Below are 17,631 nucleotides of genomic sequence, written 5' to 3'. Positions count from 1 at the left end.
AATTCAGAAGGGCGCGTTCGCTCGCCTCGTTCCCTCGCCTCTCTGACAACTCTTCCCCACTTTCCTTCCTGCGGACCCTCAAGTCTCCTCGAGGTAAGCGCTCCTCCCATCCGAGAGGATCCTCCTGTCACCCGCAAGCCCCGAGGCACAGCTGAACACAGTGGAGAGCTGACTGGGGCCACCCTGACCGGATCGGACACTACGACGCCTTCAGGGAAGCCATCTACAACCCCCAGGCCAGCCGGGGGTCCAGAGCGCCTCCTGGCCCGCCCACTTCTCCCCCGCGTGCTTTTCCCGGAGGTCGACGCCTCCGGCGCCCCAGAGCACGCCGGGAGTCGTAGTTCCCAGAGGCCGGCCCAGGTCTGCGCACGCGCGTCAGGCCCTCCTGAGCCCCGCTCTCTTCCGGATGAGGAAGCGGCCAGGGCTGCCACGCGTTCCGCGGGCCACGGGCGCGGGCTTCTGGGAGTTGTAGTCGCTGGGGGCGGGCGCCGTCGTAAGGAGACGTAGCTTTCCGTGGGGTCTGCTACAGCAGTTGGTCCCCGCGGGAGCCGCAGGGTCAGTCAGCCGCTCTCGTCGCTCCGCGCTCGCCCTGAGGCTGAGAAGACGCTCTCCGTCTCCCCGGCTTTCCCTCTCCGGCGCTGAGTGCTCCTTGCCCTCGCGGTCCATACCCCTACCTAGTCCTCTTCCTTTTCGGTCCATCTCCCGAGCCGGGGTTTGGCGGGACGCGCCCTCCGGGACGGACAGGGCCGCGCCCTGCGGGGACCCGCCTCACCCCGACTTTCCTCTCGGCCTCGGTAACCCCAGCACTCAGGCTCCTTATATCCTCTTGTTCTCCCTCCTCCTTTCTCTGCAGGGATGGAAGCTTCCTGGCGCCAGGTGGCCGGTGGCCGAGGCCGAGCCCGCGGACGGGCCACTGCTGCCCCCGCCTCTGGAAATGGAGTCCCTCTCCGCGGTGTCGGCGGAGGCCGCGAGAAGGGGTCGGTGGGCGCCGTCCATTCGGGCTGCAGCCCGGGAGGAGCGGCGGCAGGTAGCAGGCACAGCCCCGCGGGGTCGGAGGCGCCGCAGACTTCGGCGGCCGGCGGTGAGAACGGCGCCCGTCCCCCAGCTCACCTGGGTGTCTCCCCTGGCCCTTGGCCCAAGTCAGGCCCTTCTCTTCCTTGGGGAGTGTCTAACCTTGGAGGCAGCCGCTTTATTTCGATGTGCTGGGCAGAGTCTCACTTTCATCGTGGTTGGCGTGCTACTCTTTTTATTACTCTACCCCTCTCCTTTGCCTCCCCTAAGTAGTACGCTGTGGCCCCCTGGTCTGGGTTATTAGTTCATGGTGTCCTTTGGTAAACAGAGTGCTTTAAATCCGAATTGGTTGCCAGCGATTGCTTGTGTTTGAAAAAAATCTCAGAAAAATCTGGCGAACAACTTTTTTTGGTTAAGTAAAATTTTGTGGTGTTAACACCTTTGTGCGTGACCACGTTCACCTTGCCGGAGTCGCAGAAATGCCCTTCTGAGTGGGTCTAGCGCTGCTTCTGGGACCAGTTGTCCTTAGCCAGCTTTCCCAGACTGCCTTCCCGTATTGTTTGTACCTTGAGGGTACTTGTGCAGGTGGTGCCTTCCTCCGCTGTGGGTCCTGTTGGCCCACCTCCTGTCCTGTCCTGGATATATCTGCTGAGAACACTTACACACAGCTCTGAAGTATTTTTGTATTTGGAATGTATGATCAGAATAGTTTTTTAGGGAGGTGAGCAGAATTGTACTTCTAAGTGAGTTTTCTCTTGGGCCGTTTTAAAGTTGGATGTATTCTCTTGGCTTGTGTGGTGGGCGTTGTGACATTTTTATGGCGACAAATAATCTATTTCTTTAATATTAATCTGTACAAAATGTTAGCATGGAAAACGTGCTTCTTACAAATTGATTCCAAAAAACATCAGCCAAGTTTTGGATTTGTTCTTCCTCTGTTCTCTTTAGTACTGTCTGTACTTGTCTCATTTTGTTATTTGGTTAAAGAATAATGCAAAACAGAATATTTTCAGTGAGACTTCCCACTTCTTGAGAGCACGGATAAATACATTTATCATGTTATAAATATCTTCATTATTTTCTGTCCACCTTTTTTCTTGCATATCTTTAAGTACTCATTTTCTGTAGATTAATGGCATTTATTCTCTCTTCTTGTTCAAGTTTTGAGTCATGTGTATTATAGATATTACCTCAGAGATTCCTATCTAAGCGCTGTAAACATTTCCTTCTAATTTTACTTGAAATGATCAAACAGTTTTGGTTGTTAATGCCCAACCAAACTGGTTACATTAAGACAAAGAACATGTTTAATGAGGGACATAAAATATAAAAAGATTTATTTATTTATTTATTTTGAAAGTGAGAATTGGAGAGAGAGAGGGAACGATGAGAGAGCGAGCTTCCATCCACTGGTTCACTCCTCAGATGGCTGCAGTAGCCAGTGCTGGCCAGGCCAAAGCTAGGAGCTTCACCCAGGTCTCCCCTGTGGGTGGCAGGGTCCCAAACACTTGGGTCATCTGCTGCTGCTTTTTCCTGGCCATTAGCAGGGAGCAGGATTGGAAATGGCGGCACCCACATAGGATGTCAGCATTACAGGCGGCATATTACCTGCTACACCTCAACACTGGCCCCAACATAAAATGTCTTTAAGTACAAATATACTACCTAAAGTAAGAGAGTTATCTTGGTAGTGGCTCCTCAGTTTTAATATAAAGTGGATTTTAAATTAGTAGTTTAAGCTAATTTTAATTTCAGTTTGGGCACTCATAAATTCACACCAATTCAGTAGGTTCCTTTCCTTCCTTAAATTGGTTGCTGTCCTTAAGAGATTATTAACACTTAATGCTTGAAGAAAATTCCTATGATCCGTGCTCTCAAGAAGTTTGAAGTCTCACTGGAAATATTCTGTTCTGCATTATTCTTTAACCAAATAACAAAATGAGACAAGTACAGACAGTACTAAAGAGAATGGAGAAAGAACAAATAAAAAATTTGGTTGATGTTTTTTGGAATCAATTTGTAAGAAGCATGTTTTCCGTGTTAACATTTTGTACAGATTAATGCTAAATAAATTTATTATTTGTCACCACAAAAATGTCACAAAGCCCACCATAAAGGCAAAACTTATTGAGCTTTATAGGAAGCAGATTATAAATATAGTTGGTATGCAATGGATAGTGTCTGTGTGAACTCTATGGAGTAGGTTGGGCTGTGGTTCACAAGAAGTTGAAGCAGCATCTAGTCCCCAATTCTGATGTGCTCCCAGTAGGTGTGTGCTCTCACCTCTTCAGAATCACTGTGTGCAAGATCTCATAAAACACCTGTTCTAATTTTTGTTAACGTCCTTATTTTGCGGTTTTTGATATCTCTCATTTCTTTATATATATGTATTTTCCGGATTTGTTAGTCACTCTTTGTGTAGCAGTTCACTGCATTTAACAGGACAGATAACACAAATGAAAGCTTTTCTTGTGGTATTCCCTTTAGTTGTGCAGTAAGAAATTTGGAGATACTTTTCTGTGGAGTATAGTAAGGTAGAATGCTCCCAAGATGACTTTCAGATATTTGTTTACAACGGTATATTAGTACAACATTTTTTGCTTTGTGAGAGATTGTTTTGCAGAATCAAACTGTTTGTTTTTCTTGCAAATAGAGCTAATGTCTCAGAAGAAGTTTGAAGAAATCAAGAAGGCTAATCAAGCTGCAGCCAAAAAACTTGTTCAAGAACATATTAGTTCCTCATCTGAAGAAGAAGGAGATGAAGATTTTGAAGGAAAACAGGGGAAAATAGTTGCTAATACCTTTATAACATACACTACTCAGACAGGTACTGATCTTTTAAATTTTGACATCAATGAAAGTGTGTATATTTTGACACTTTTTGACAACACTTTTACTCCACATGGGATAGCTATTGTATCATAAGAAAGAGCATTTTTTGTTGTAGAGTTGAATTTTTATACATTTTGCTATGTGAGTTACGTGTTTAATCTTTTCAAAAGAAAATAGAATGGCAGGGAGTCTTTCACAGCCCTCCAAGTTCTTCTGCATTTGCTGTGCACTTGCGGGGAAGGCTAGGAGAGGGCTGCAAAGCCCCTGAGAGACCACCGGGGCTCATTGTCCCTGGCGGTGATGTGATGAGTTTGGAGGACTTGGATGCCCCTTTCAATCTAGTCTGCGTTTCTTTCCCTTTTTTTCATCATGTTAAATATGTCTTGAAGTTGTGGAAATAGATTATTTTAAATGTAAATACAGGGATTCTTAAACTTTTTGCAGTTTCAGCTTTGTAGTGATTTTTACATTTTTGCAGGTATTATTAACATTTGTTGATGTATTTGTAGATATTCACCATATTACTTATATGCCGTGATATTAGTAATATGTGTTTATACTCTTGCTCAGTTCTTTTTCTCAGATTAGGATCCTGTTAGAACTAGAGGAAAACTTAGAAAATTTGTAGGAAACAACTCTAGAGAGAAGTGACTTTCCTAGACTTAAACAGTTAGTAAACGGTAGAGCTAGGTTTAAACATTTGGGGGCCGGCACTGTGGCGCAGTAGATTAATCCTCTGCCTGTGGCACTGGCATCCCATATGGGCACCAGGTTCTAGTCTCAGTTGCTCCTCTTCCGGTCCAGCTCTCTGCTGTGGCACAGGAAGATAGTGGAGGATGGCCTAAGTGCTTGGGCACCTGCACCTGCACGGGAGACTAAGGGGAAGCACCTGGTTCCTGGCTTCGGATTGGCGTAGCTCTGGCCATGGCGGCCATTTGGGGGTGAACCAATGGAAGGAAGACCTTTCTCTCTGTCTTGCTCTTACTGTCTAACTCTATCTGTCAAATAATAATAATAAAAAAAAAATTTTGAACTGTTACTAGAATAGCAGCATTTTCTATGTAAAACCAGAAATATTCTGAGAGATTGGACTGGCACTCTGTACCTATCTGTGGAGAAATGCAGCATGTACAGTGGTTGAGAACATTGATTCTTAAGTCTGAATCTTGTCTCTTACTTGGCTGCATGAAGTTTGACATACTATTTAACATTTTAGGGTCTCAGTTTCTTTTTTGTAAAATGGACATAATGCTATTAAATTCTCTAGAGTTGTTAGGGTGAAATGAATCTCTATAGGTACACTGTGTGCTGTACATCTGTTTGCTATATTTAGTGTATTTTTGTGAGCTTGATTACTAGAGATTTTCTACCATAGCTCCTTCTCTTTTCTTGTTATTTTTTAAAAATGACCTCTTATTTTTACTCAATTGGTCTTGCTTTGCTTCTTCCTACTGATGTGTTCCTTGCTTATTGTGTTGTGGTTCCTTGAGAAGAGTAAGGCAAGCAGTGCCACAATTCTGCTGGTACAGCAGAATAGAATCATAGCAGGGTTTTAGCGTGAGTTGGAATAAGGGCAATTCATAGAGCATGAGAGTTAGTCAAGACTGCAGACAATTAATTATGGAATTTGTGTCTTTTCCTCCATTCTAGACCTTGGTGATTAGGTAGTTGCCTATGCTGATAGGATTCTCATGAGTGTTAAGTAGGTCTCTAAGGAATTTACCATAGCTGCTAAATAATTAAAATTAGGAAATTTTGCTAGGAAGTCCAGCTGAGCCAGGTAAAAGGTGATTAAAAAGTAACTGAAGGGTTCTGAGGTTTCTTCTTTTTTAGAATTTAAGATTGAAACTTACCTTAAGTTTCCTGTTGCCGTAGGTCCTCATTTAAGCTATTCGAGATAGAATTTTATTTTTAAATAGGAAATAAGGTAATGTAACTCAGTATATATTTTTAGAATTTAGGAAACTTCTCATTTGTTAAGTTTTAATTTTTAATCTGGTTTTCATCTTAAAAGTGTTAAGATCATTTTTCTTATGTTGTTTGTGTCAAATCCATTATTATTCTGAATCTCATTCCTTTGTGTTTTGCACTTTACCAAAGGAAAGAAATCTGATCATTTGCTTTAAGAAAAATAAATACCAGAATAATGAGATGGCTCCTGCCTTACATTAGTGAATTACACAGCAGGTCTTTTTTTTTTTTTTTTTTCTTTTGACAGGCAGAGTTAGACAGTGAGAAAGAGAGAGACAGAGAGAAAGGTCTTCTTTCCGTTGGTTCACTCCCCAAATGGCTGCTACGCCTGTGCTGTGCTGCGCCAATCCAAACCCAGGAGCCAGGTGCTTCCTCCTGGTCTCCCATGCGGGTGCAGGGCCCAAGGACCTGGGCCATCCTCCACTGCCTTTCTGGGTCACAGCAGAGAGCTGGACTGGAAGAGGAGCAACCAGGACAGAATCCGGCGCCCCAACCAGGACTAGAACCTGGTGTGCCGGCGCGGCAGGCGGAAGATTATCCAAGTGAGCCACATTGCCGACCGAATTACACAGCAGGTCTTTACCCAAGGAGTACATTTTCATCTGAGCACAACCTTTGCCCTTTTGTGATTCTTCTCTCAAATTTCAAACCTGTATGACCAACTTCAGTGAGTTTCTCTGTCTTGCTGGCCTAAGGATACATCAGACTTACATTGAAAGATAACTTATTTCTTCTCCTGTTTTCTCTTTCTTAGTTGGTAGCACTACAGTTTTCCCAGTCACCGTGTGTGTCAGAATTCTGGGAGCAGGAATGCCATGAATATGACATGAGTGTCGTCATTTACTATTGCTCCCTACATTGCCCTTGCCAGACAACCCATTGAACACGCACTCTTTATTTCTGCATGTTGACAAGAACATCAGCTTTTAAAAGTAACACTCTAATTGCCATCCAAGGCTTCCTAAATTTTGTTCATTAAATTTAAATCTGCCCTCCCTCTCCCTGCATACCATCATTACCTTGTTCAGGCCCATACAGCTGTTTATTATTTTATTTTTTAAGATCTGTTTATTTGAAAGGCAGAGTTAGAGAAGCAGAAAGAGACAGAGACAGAAATCTGTTCGCTGGTTCATTCCTCAAATGGCTACAATGGCCAAGGCTGGACCAGGATGAAGCCATGAGCCTGGAATTCCATCCAAGTCTCTCACTCTGGGTGTAGGGGCCCAGATACTTGGGCATCTGCTGCTGCTTCCCCAGACACATTAGTAGGGAGCTGGATTGCAAGTAGAGCACCCAGGACTTGAACCAGTGCTCATATGGGAGCACTGGTAACAGTTTAACGGGTAACAGTTTAACCCACTGTGCCACAATGCCAGCCCTGTGAATATGACCTTAAGCAACAAAAGAAACTTTGCAGATGTGACCATGTAGAGACTATACCAGATTGTCTGAGTGGACTTGGGCCATTTTCCTCTGCTTTCCCAGGCATGTTAGCAGGGAGCTGGATCTGAAGTGGAATAGCCTGGACTCCAACCAGTGCTCACATGGGGTGCAGGTCTTGTAGGCAGCTGTTTAACTCACTATGCCACAATGCCTGCCCCTTTAATATGTTTAGGTAAATCTGTTCTCTTTATATTAATAAAAATTTTTTAAAAATCTATATGATGACTGCAGGGTTTTGACAAATGAGAAAACTGAGACACATTTGATAACTTTGTTCAAGGTCTTTTTTTTTTTAAATTATAAAGATTTATTTTACTTGAAAGTCAGAGTTAGAGAGAGAAGGAGAGGCAAAGGGAGAGGGAGAGGGAGAGGGAGAGGGAGAGGTCTTCTATCCGCTGGTTCATTGTCCAGTTGGCCGCAGTGACTGGAACTGCACCAATCCGAAGCCAGGAGCCAGGAGCTTCTTCGGGTCTCCCATATGGGTGCAGGGGCCCAAGGACCTGGGCCATATTCTACTACTTTTCCCAGGCCATAGCAGAGAGCTGGATCGGAAGTGGAACAGCCAGGACTAGAACCGGTGCCCCTATGGGATGCCGGCACTGCTGGCGGCAGCTTTACCCGCTATGCCACAGCGCCAACCCCTCAGGTCATAGTTTGCTTTATTACTATTCCTTTCTTTTAACTTTACTTCCTGCCTCCAACCTTGGCTGCCTCGAGATCATTTTGTCTTCAGTTGCCAGAGTGATCTTTTTAAAAATGCATGACTTCAGACGTTATGCTCTCTACTGTGACATGCTGGGCTGTGTACTTTATTCAGCCAAAACTTAATACAAATTTTAAAGAATTCACATAAATTTTGTACATATAGGTTTTTTATTTTACAAAAGCTCATTCTTGTTCTTAAATTTCGTTTCATATGAGTTAGCTGCTAAATTAGACAAAATTTAAGATGTTATATATTTGTTAAAGCCACCTGTTTTGAAAACCAGATAAGCACACTAACTGTGGTCTTTCTGCCTTAAGGATATGTTTAAACTGTTTTATGTAATTCTATAATATTTAAGTTTTGGAAGTGCTTACATATGTACCTTGCTTTATACTGTAAATTACATTTATGTTTATATTACGGCAGGACAAGCTTTTTTGGTAGGTGCTATTTTTACATTGATGATTTTAGAAACTAAAGAATTATCCAGTGTCCTGTGTATTTTCTTTTTATAAATTAAATTTGATTTGAACCAGATTATTGCCAAGGTACATTCTGTACTTAAGTTAGTTTATGCTTTTAATCTGCTCTTCATGGAGACTCAGCTTTTGTGAATAATCTGTTGTACTACAGGCATGTTGCCCTATTTCTCTTACTCTCTATTTCATTTTGCTCTTACCTGTTACTTCTTGGGCTTTTTTTTCAGTAAGCTCTAACTGCAGCATAGCTTTGGGTTTAGAGAGGGTAGGTCACTTAATTGTTCTGTTTCAATTTCCTCGTCTATAAAGCAAAAATAATAATTCCTTTAATCCTTCAGAAATACTATAAGTGCCATGCCTAGCAAATAAGCCCTCAATAATTGTTAAAGAAAGTGCAGTTTAGTAGTTTCTTTTTAAAAAGTTTATGCTGCTTTTTTTAGCAGAAATATAATTTAATGCAAAGTTTTATTCACTGTAATGACCTCAATGTCTTTTCATTCAACAAAATTTTATTAAGAATATGTGATATGCTAAATTCACACACCGATATACACATAGATACACATGCAAATACCTGAGCTTATACTAAATGGCTTTAATTAATGTGACTTTTTATTTCCTTTCTTACTTGTTTTGGTGTGCTTTTCCTTATAACTTTATTTTTTTAAACTTTTTAAAAATATTATTTATTTGAAAGAGTTACACAGAGAGAAGGAGAGGCAGAGAGAAGTCTTCCATCTGCTGGTTCACTCCCCAATTGGCTGCAATGGCTGGAGCTGGTCCGATCCAAAGCCAGGAGCCAGGAGCTTCCTTCTGGGTCTCCCACATGGGTGCAGAGGCCCAAGGACTTGGGACATCTTCTACTCTTTTCCCAGGCCTCAGAGAGCTGGATTGGAAGTAGAGCAGCTGGGACTCCAGTCCGCACCGATATGGGATGCCAGCACTGCAGGCGGCAGCTGTACTGGCTATGCCACAGTGCCGTCCCCTTTCCCTTATAATTTTATATCCTGCTACTTTTGCCTATGGCTCTGCTCCCACCACATTTGTTAAGGACTGTAACAGCAAAAGAAAAGCAAGTGCAGCAATATGTTGAGATAAAGCTGAGGTGCTGTTTTTGAATTAAGTACCTACCATTTATTGCATAGACTTTGTGACCTCTTGACTGCTCGCTCATTGGTTACTTTATTTAAAAAAAAAACTTTTTGGTTTTCGGTTATATTTTGAGCAATTGACATTGTTTGTTGTCACACAATGTGCTGTGAAGGGTCTTCAGAAAGTTCATGAAAAATGCTTATTAAAAAACTTATGTTTTTAAAATTCCATTTTCTACAAACATTGTGAAGAATCTTTGTATTAGTAAATTTGTATTATTTTCAGACATTGCTTAACTTGAGTTTTTCAATTTTGACATTTCAAGATGGAGATACACGTGAATTAGAACGGACAAAACAATATGTAAATGAAGCTTTCCAAGCAGGGGCAATGACGTGCTTAATTTGTATTGCTTCAGTGAAGAGAAATCAAGCAGTAAGTTTTTCTTCCTTATCTATATTGGTATCTCTCAAAACTACGTATTTTGTATTTATAATATTTAGCCATTTATTATTCTTTTCCTTATTTTTGTTTAAAATGTCTAATTTAAGCATTTTTATATGGATTATCTGAATTTTGTAACTAATTTTTAGAAAGTTGCCTCTAAATGAGCATCCAGTATTTTTTGCATTATTAATATCTGAAGCAGGTATCACCAATTTAATGTACACTTTGATAAGGCTTTTTTAGTATTTGTGCCTTGTATATTCCCACAAATACGAAGTGTTAAAATATACTACATTGCGTTACTTACAGTGGGCTTGAAAAAAGATACATAGGTCCCTGCCTTCAAGGAAGTAGAGTTTGACAATGACTGTTGTTTTCTAGTCAGCTTCTTCTGCATTGATGGCATCATGGGAAGTGGCAAAGGTCTTTGGGGAAAGAGATTTAGACATAGCTCATGTCGTTAGAGGAGCTATGGCCTGGTGGTGAAGTAATCTATAAAAAGGGTAGCAAAGGAACAATTAAGAAGTGACAACTCCGTATGATTGAACTTTTAGACCTTAGATTCTAATTCACTGTTAAAGCTGCATAGCCTACAGAAGGAAAATCAGGCCACCTTAAATGTGGAGTGAATCAGAAATGTAACCTGCTCAGATTGGTTAGGATAGTATAGCAGAGGCAGGTGCCTTTGGTGCCCAAAGTCACATTTGGTTGGCATACTCTGCTTTGAATAGAGGTAAATTGTCTCTCTGTATAAACACCATCCTTCTTTAAACTCTCCTGCATATGAGCTTTTATTTTATTTTATTTATTTATTTATTTTAACCTCAACACTTTTTCCCTTGGGAAATAATCCAGTGAGTACAAAGATGTGCTGCAGAAGCCATAGGGAATTAGTGCCCTGTGAGGGAACATTCTGCCCCCAGGGAATTGGTAGGGGTGGAGCTGGGGTCATCCAAACCTGTTTTGCTTAATTCCTCAGGGGGTACCCTGCAGGACTGAGCCTCTGTGGCCCTCAGAGGTCATCAGCACAACAATGTATTGGCATTTTTCTTGTCCCTATTTTGTCCCCTTAGTGCTACACCCAATTTTTATCTCAGGAACTGCTTTGGGAGAAACTCAAAGCAAGAAATTGACTTTCTTTTTTTTTTTTAATGATGTCGGCTAGTTTTTGCAGTGTGCTACACTTCTGAATTTATCACATGGTCGTAAGATAAGGAAAAGGGAAATTTTTTTTGTCAGTTATATCAATGTACCAGCAGGTTTTAAAAATTAATTTAGTATTACTCCTTAAGCTTTTTCAGTTACATACTTATTTTTTGCTCACCCAATTTTTAGCATTTAGCACTGTTCAGTTCTAGATGAATAGGTTTTATATAACTGAAAGCTAAATAGATATATGTACTTATTAATGTTTAATGTTATTTATGTTTGCAAAGAATAAGAAATTAGTTAAATTATATATCAATTATACTGTATGTCTATAAATACCATGTTACGTCAACATATTTGATAAGGATAAATGTTTATAATATATATTGAAAAGCTAGAAAGTTACACACATCAGTCATGTAGTACAACCTCATTTTTAAAGGTGTAAATTACATATAATATATAAAAATCAGATCATCCAGAATATTAGCAATAGTTATTTATAGATGAATGAATCTAATTGATTAATTATATTTTCCCTTTAAAGTGTTCTGTTCTTAAATACACATTTATCAAGAACATTTCTACTGTTACACTGGTAGGAAAGTTTTGTTTGTTAATCTTTAGGTAGCTTTTGAAGATAATTTAGTGTGATGCTCATTTTTTGGTATTGTGGAATTAACAAAGAAAAGTCATTGTATATATGTTAATTTCTGGCACCTTTGTCTTAGGTTTGGAGCTGTTCAGGATGTTTCTGTATATTTCACATGCCTTGTATCCAGAAGTGGGCAAAAGACAGCCAATTTCTTGTATCTTCTTTGACGGATGATGATTTTGGAAAGAGAGATTATCCCTGGCCTTGGTAACTTTTTTTTTTAAGATTTATTTATTTATTTGAAAGAATTATAGAAGGAGAGGGAGAGACAAAGAGAGATCTTCCATCTGCTGGTTCACTCCCCAAATTGGCAACTTTTTCTAATTAGTTGGATTATAAATTATAGGAGAAATGAAAATTGTATATTGTAAGTTGCTTTTGCCAGTTTTGTGTTTGGCTTTCAGTCTTTTGGTTTATGAGGCTATGAGATCTTGTTCACACAATTTTTATAATTACTAGTTCCTTTAAATAATAAATCATTGAGACTTAATTTTTTCCCCTGCCGAACAGTTCCTTAATTATTCTTGTAAAGGACTTTATTTTTGTTTTCCTTTTATGTGGAAGAGAGAGAGAAAAGAGATCTTTTATCCTCTGGTTTGTTCCCCAGATGCCCACAACAGCTAAGGCTGAGCCAGGCTGACGCTAGGAACTCAGAACGCAATCTGTTTCTCCCACTTGGGCGAACCATCAGATATTGCCTCCCAGGGCACACATTAGCAGGAAGCTAAATCAGAAGTGAAGGAGCTGGGATTTGAACTAGGCACTTTAATTATGGAATGCAGGTTTTTTTTTTTTAAGATTTTATTTATTTGAGAACTAGAGTTAAGAGAGAGAGGGAGAGAAAAAGAGAAAGGTCTTTCATCCGGTGGTTGATGCCCCAGATAGCTGCGATGTCTAGAGCTGAGCTGATCCGAAGCCAGGAGCCAGGGTCTTCTGGGTCTCCCACACGTGCCCTGGGGCCCTAGCATATGGGCCATCATCTTCTGCTTTCCTGGGCACAGCAGAGAGCTGGATGGGAAGTGGAGCAGCCAGGACACGAACTGGTGCCCACGTGGGATGCAGGTGCTGCAGGCAGAGGCTTAGCCCACCATGCCAGTGTCAGCTCCAAGGCATGCAGTGTCTTAAGTACTGTACCAAATGGTTGCCCCAAAGGACTGTGTTTCTTTTCTTTGTGACTGAGAGTCATTCATAATTCTGGTACTTCTCTTCTCGAATGTCTTTTAGTATCACTCTGTATAAGAATCATTTATATTCTACTTAAAACTATTGGTTGAGCTCTGTAATTAATACACAATTACTCTTAGGTGTTTAATTAATGCTATAACTAGTACTCAAATAGTATTTTACACTTTATGTTTCTGTGTGGGAGCAAAATGTGGTAATCTTTACTTAACATACGGTAAATTGATCTTCTGTATATAAAGATAATTGAAAATTAATTATGATGTGAAGGGGAAGGGAAGAGGGAGTGGGAGAGGGGAGTGTTGTGGATGGGAGGGAAGACACGGGGTGGGGGGAGGAGGCTATTGTGGTCCATAAGCTGTACTTTGGAAATTTATGCTTATTAAATAAATTAAAAAAAAAAAAAAAGAATCATCTAATATTTTCATCTAAATATTTCACCCCAGTTTTGTTCTTGAAGTGTCAAGACTACTAGTGTTGCAGAATTCTAAAATCTGGGTCTGCTCACTTGACACGCCAAGAGACAATCAGTGACACCAGGGTGGTAGAAGAAAATAGGTATTTGTTATTGCAAAGTGCAGAGCAAGTGCTTAGTTCCTGACTTCCGCAGAGAGTAAACATAAGAAATCTCATAGTTTGAGTTTGAGTTGAAAGATGTGTGTTCAGTTTGTGTGCAGGTCTCATTGATCTGCAGTGCTCGTGACCTGCTTTGATTGGTCTGCGATAGGCCAACCATGTATTCTTTTGGGAATTTTGGTGATGGTAAAGTGAGCACCAGTCTGACTGGAGGCTAGGCGCGGGTGGTTATTACTTTTTGCTCAGGGATTTGGGTTCATCTGAGGGCAAAAAGCCCTGAGGATTGGGCCTGACATCAAGATGTTACCTTTATAGGAGATGAATGGCATCTGAGTCTTGTTATATGGGACTCTGTGTGGAGAGCTTACCCTAAGGCACCACTTCCTCAACTCATTGAGTTAGTCTTCAGTAAGAGGTTGATTCGCAATCATCACAGTAGGACAAAGAAATTTTAAGGGAGGACACTGAGAGATAAGGGCCTGTGAATATCTGTATCTGATGCCCTATCTAGTAACTCCTTTTGATGTATGTTATATGATTCCATTAGTTTTTTTTGTATTTAATTACTTTTGCTTATTATTGGTGGCTATTTGATGTTAAACTTCTGTTAAATTTACAGAAAGAGTTGGAGAGTAGAAATTTTATATCTGTGGTAAATAAAACAGTAAGAAATTTTTTCATCTTTGCAGCCCACAGGGGTAGATTGATTGTCAAGGTAATGAGGCATAAGCTTCAGGTGCTTTGGGTTCACATTTTGTAATTTTTTTAACTAATATTGTAATTTTATTTGCATTCCTTTTTAAAAAAAAAAAAAAAACTCTTTATTTGAAAGAGTTAGAGAGAGACTAGAGAGAGAAAGGTCTTCCATGGGCTGGTTCACTCCCCACATGGCTGCAACAGCTGGAGCTGAGCCAATCTGAAGCCAGGAACCAGGAGCTTCTTCTGGGTCTCTCATGTGTGTGCAGGGGCGCAAGGACTTGGGCTATTCTCCTGTGCTTTCCCAGGCCATAGCAGAGAGCTGAATGGGAAGTGGAGCAGCGCGGTCTCTAACTGGTGCATATATGGGATGCCAGCTCTGCAGGCTGGGGCTTTAACCTGTTGTGCGACAGCGCCAGCCCCTGCATTCCTTTTCTTAACAAAAAGTCCCCAAATTGTATAAGAATCAGGCCTTACATAACCTGGATCCATGTCAGGCTTTCCTCTTATTACCATAAATATTGACATATTTGTAAAATTGTGGTGCTGTAGTTTTTAAAGACATTTTAAATGTACTAGTTGGTAAAAATAATTTTCAGCTGTCTGAGAGAATCTAGTCCTGTTACTAGTGAGGATATTGAAAATGGGTTCAGGCTTTGCTGACTCTTAAGTGACAGAGCCAGAATTTGAAATATAGTGTAACATCCGAGACTTGATCTGACTATCATATGGGATGCCAGCACTGCAGGTGGCAGCTTTACCCACTGTTCCACAGTACCAGTCTCCCCCCCACCCCCGTATTGATTTTGCTAAGCATATTACTTTTGGTGGAGGGAATCTTAGTGTTTATTAGTACTGAATTAAACCAAATATTCTGACTAGTTGACTTTAGACATTTAAACCTCACATATGTTTTCTCACCTTTGCTCTTCTCACTTTTTTAAGTAGCCACTTTTCGATGGATGAGGGAAGTAGCAATTAAAGAGAATAATGAACTGCTACTCTCCTAAATCTAAAAGGAAGAAGATTAATAAACTTTGCAGTATCCTTTTTGTTCTGTATTTCATATTTTTAAAGAAAGAAAGTAAATTAATCTTCTGATTGAGAACTCATTTTTGTTTAATTCTTATGCAGATAAAACTAGAATTCTTATGGTTTTAAATTAGGTGTTTTATGGAAATAAATTAAAACTGGATATTTCTTCTAAGATAGTTTGCTTATGAAAAAGATACAGCACAGTACAACATATCATTGTTGGCATTACATTATCGTTTTTTTTTGACTGGCAGAGTTAGTAAGAGAGAGACAGAGAGAAAGGTCTTCCTTCCGTTGCTTCACCCCGCAAGTGGCCGCTATGGTCAGCATGTTGTGACCACCGCGCTGCACCGATCCAAAGCCAGGAGCCAGGTGCTTCCTCCTGGGCTCCCATGTGGGTGCAGGGCCCAAGGACTTGGGCCATCCTCCACTGCCTTCCAGGGCCACAGCAGAGAACTGGCCTGGAAGAGGGGCAACCGGGACAGAATCCGGCTCCCCAACCAGGACTAGAACTCGGTGTGCCGGCGCCGCAGTCGAAAGATTAGCCTAGTGAGCCACGGCACCAGCTGGCATTACATTATCTTAAATAAAACTCATCTATTTGCACATAAGGCCCTCACGAGAGCAGTTCAGTCTCAGTCCTTACGGACCGTGTTAAGGTGTTGTGAGTTCCTTGTTAGCCATCCATAACTTATTCAAGGTCCAAATCCCTCTCCACACTAGCTGAAAGGAATGGTGGATGTTTTTCCTTTAGTAAAGGAATTTTGACTCTTAAAACAAAATGTCAGTTATTCATTCCAGATAAGACATATTTTGTTTTTGATTTTTAATTACAAGTAGGAATATCTTTTGCTTATTTTGGATATTTATGTGGTTTTTAGAAATAGAACATGTTCTCAGGATGTTGAAAATATGTTGCCTATGATATCAAAGAAATTTAAGTGATGATGTAAAACTTGTATAGCATACTAACATAATTATTTTTGAGGGAAAAAAAAGATCACAGCATCTTTTGAGAATGAAGTGATCTATTTTGATCTTCAAGTGAATTTTTGATAGAGCTGAATTTTTTTTTTGCTTAATTAAATTAATTTTATTTTTTTTTAACTTTTATTTAATGAATATAAATTTCCAAAGTACAGCTTATGGATTACAATGGCTCCCCCCCCCATAACTTCCCTCCCACCCGCAACCCTCCCCTTTCCCTCTCCCTCCCCCCTTCCATTCACATCAAGATTCATTTTCAATTCTTTTTATATACAGAAGATTAGTTTAGCATATATTAAGTAAAGATTTCAACAGTTTGCACCCACATAGAAACACAAAGTGAAAAATACTGTTTGAGTACTAGTTATAGCATTAAATCTCAATGTACAGCACACTAAGGACAGAGATCCTACATGAGGAGTAAGTGCACAGTGACTCCTGTCGTTGACTTAACAAATTGACACTCTTGTTTATGGCATCAGTAATCACCCTAGGCTCTTGTCATGAGTTGCCAAGGCTATGGAAGCCTTTTGAGTTCACCAACTCTGATCATATTTAGACAAGGTCGTGGTCAAAGTGGAAGTTCTCTCCTCCCTTCAGAGAAAGGTACCTCCTTCTTTGATGACCTGTTCTTTTCATTGGGATCTCACTCGTGGAGATCTTTCATGTAGGGTTTTTTTTTTTGTTTTTTTTTTTTGTTTTTGCCAGAGTGTTTTGGCTTTCCATGCCTGTAATACTCTCATGGGCTTTTCAGCCAGAGCTGAATGTTAACGCTTCCAGTATCAAAACTTACTTTATGTTGTAGGTTAAGTATCTTTAAGCTTTAGCCAAGAACATGAATAGCTTTGGCACATTTGGAATATATATATATTAAATGTTGAGAATTGTTATATTCTTTATTTTAAGGTCATTCCCCGCTTAGTGTTCTGTATTTTGATCATGCTCCTTGCTGCTGGTTGCCTGCTTAAAACCTGTCTTCTCTCTTTTGTTTACTCTTGCTAATATGTTTTATTTATTTGTGAACCATAGAACCAAACTTTTGAAAAATTGAGCTTTATAAAAATTGGGATGAATACCTCAAGAATAAAGTTGAAATGGTTAGCATGATGCTAATACTGCTTTCTTTTTGTAGCTATATCCTAGGTGTGTGTAGCAACTAGCCACATTTGACTGTTTAAATTTTTAAATATTATAAAAAATTCTGTTCCTTCCTTAGTTATAACCACTAGCTACCTTTCAGGTGCTTACTAGTCATGTGTGGCTGCTGGCTACTGTGTTGGAGAGTGCAGGTATAAAACACCCACCTTAGGAAATTATATTGCTTTTTATTTTTATTTTTTTTTATTTGACAGTTAGAGAAAGGTCTCCCT

At 40.3% G+C, this 17,631-nt stretch overlaps 1 protein-coding gene across 3 annotated transcripts in view; it reads left to right on the top strand.

Moving 5' to 3' along the window:
* Positions 1-855: 855 nt before the first annotated feature.
* Positions 856-17,631, top strand: part of NFXL1 (nuclear transcription factor, X-box binding like 1) — a 55,344-nt gene continuing 38,568 nt past the window's right edge. For all 3 annotated transcript variants that reach the window (XR_016228878.1, XM_008248592.5, XM_089325379.1), the window contains exons 1-4: positions 856-1,081; positions 3,665-3,838; positions 9,860-9,969; positions 11,862-11,992. Coding sequence is in view for 2 of the 3 variants with exons in the window: in XM_008248592.5 (XP_008246814.1) it covers positions 856-1,081; positions 3,665-3,838; positions 9,860-9,969; positions 11,862-11,992 (641 nt within the window). In the remaining variant the exon portion in view is untranslated. The remainder of the gene's footprint in view (positions 1,082-3,664; positions 3,839-9,859; positions 9,970-11,861; positions 11,993-17,631) is intronic.

This window comes from Oryctolagus cuniculus, chromosome 2 (assembly GCF_051225735.1).
Source record: "Oryctolagus cuniculus isolate XC-2025 breed Fujian yellow rabbit chromosome 2, ASM5122573v1, whole genome shotgun sequence".
Classification (NCBI taxonomy): Eukaryota; Metazoa; Chordata; class Mammalia; order Lagomorpha; family Leporidae; genus Oryctolagus; species Oryctolagus cuniculus.
Note: the sequence above shows the minus strand (reverse complement) of the source record. Positions and strands in the feature narration are given on the sequence as shown.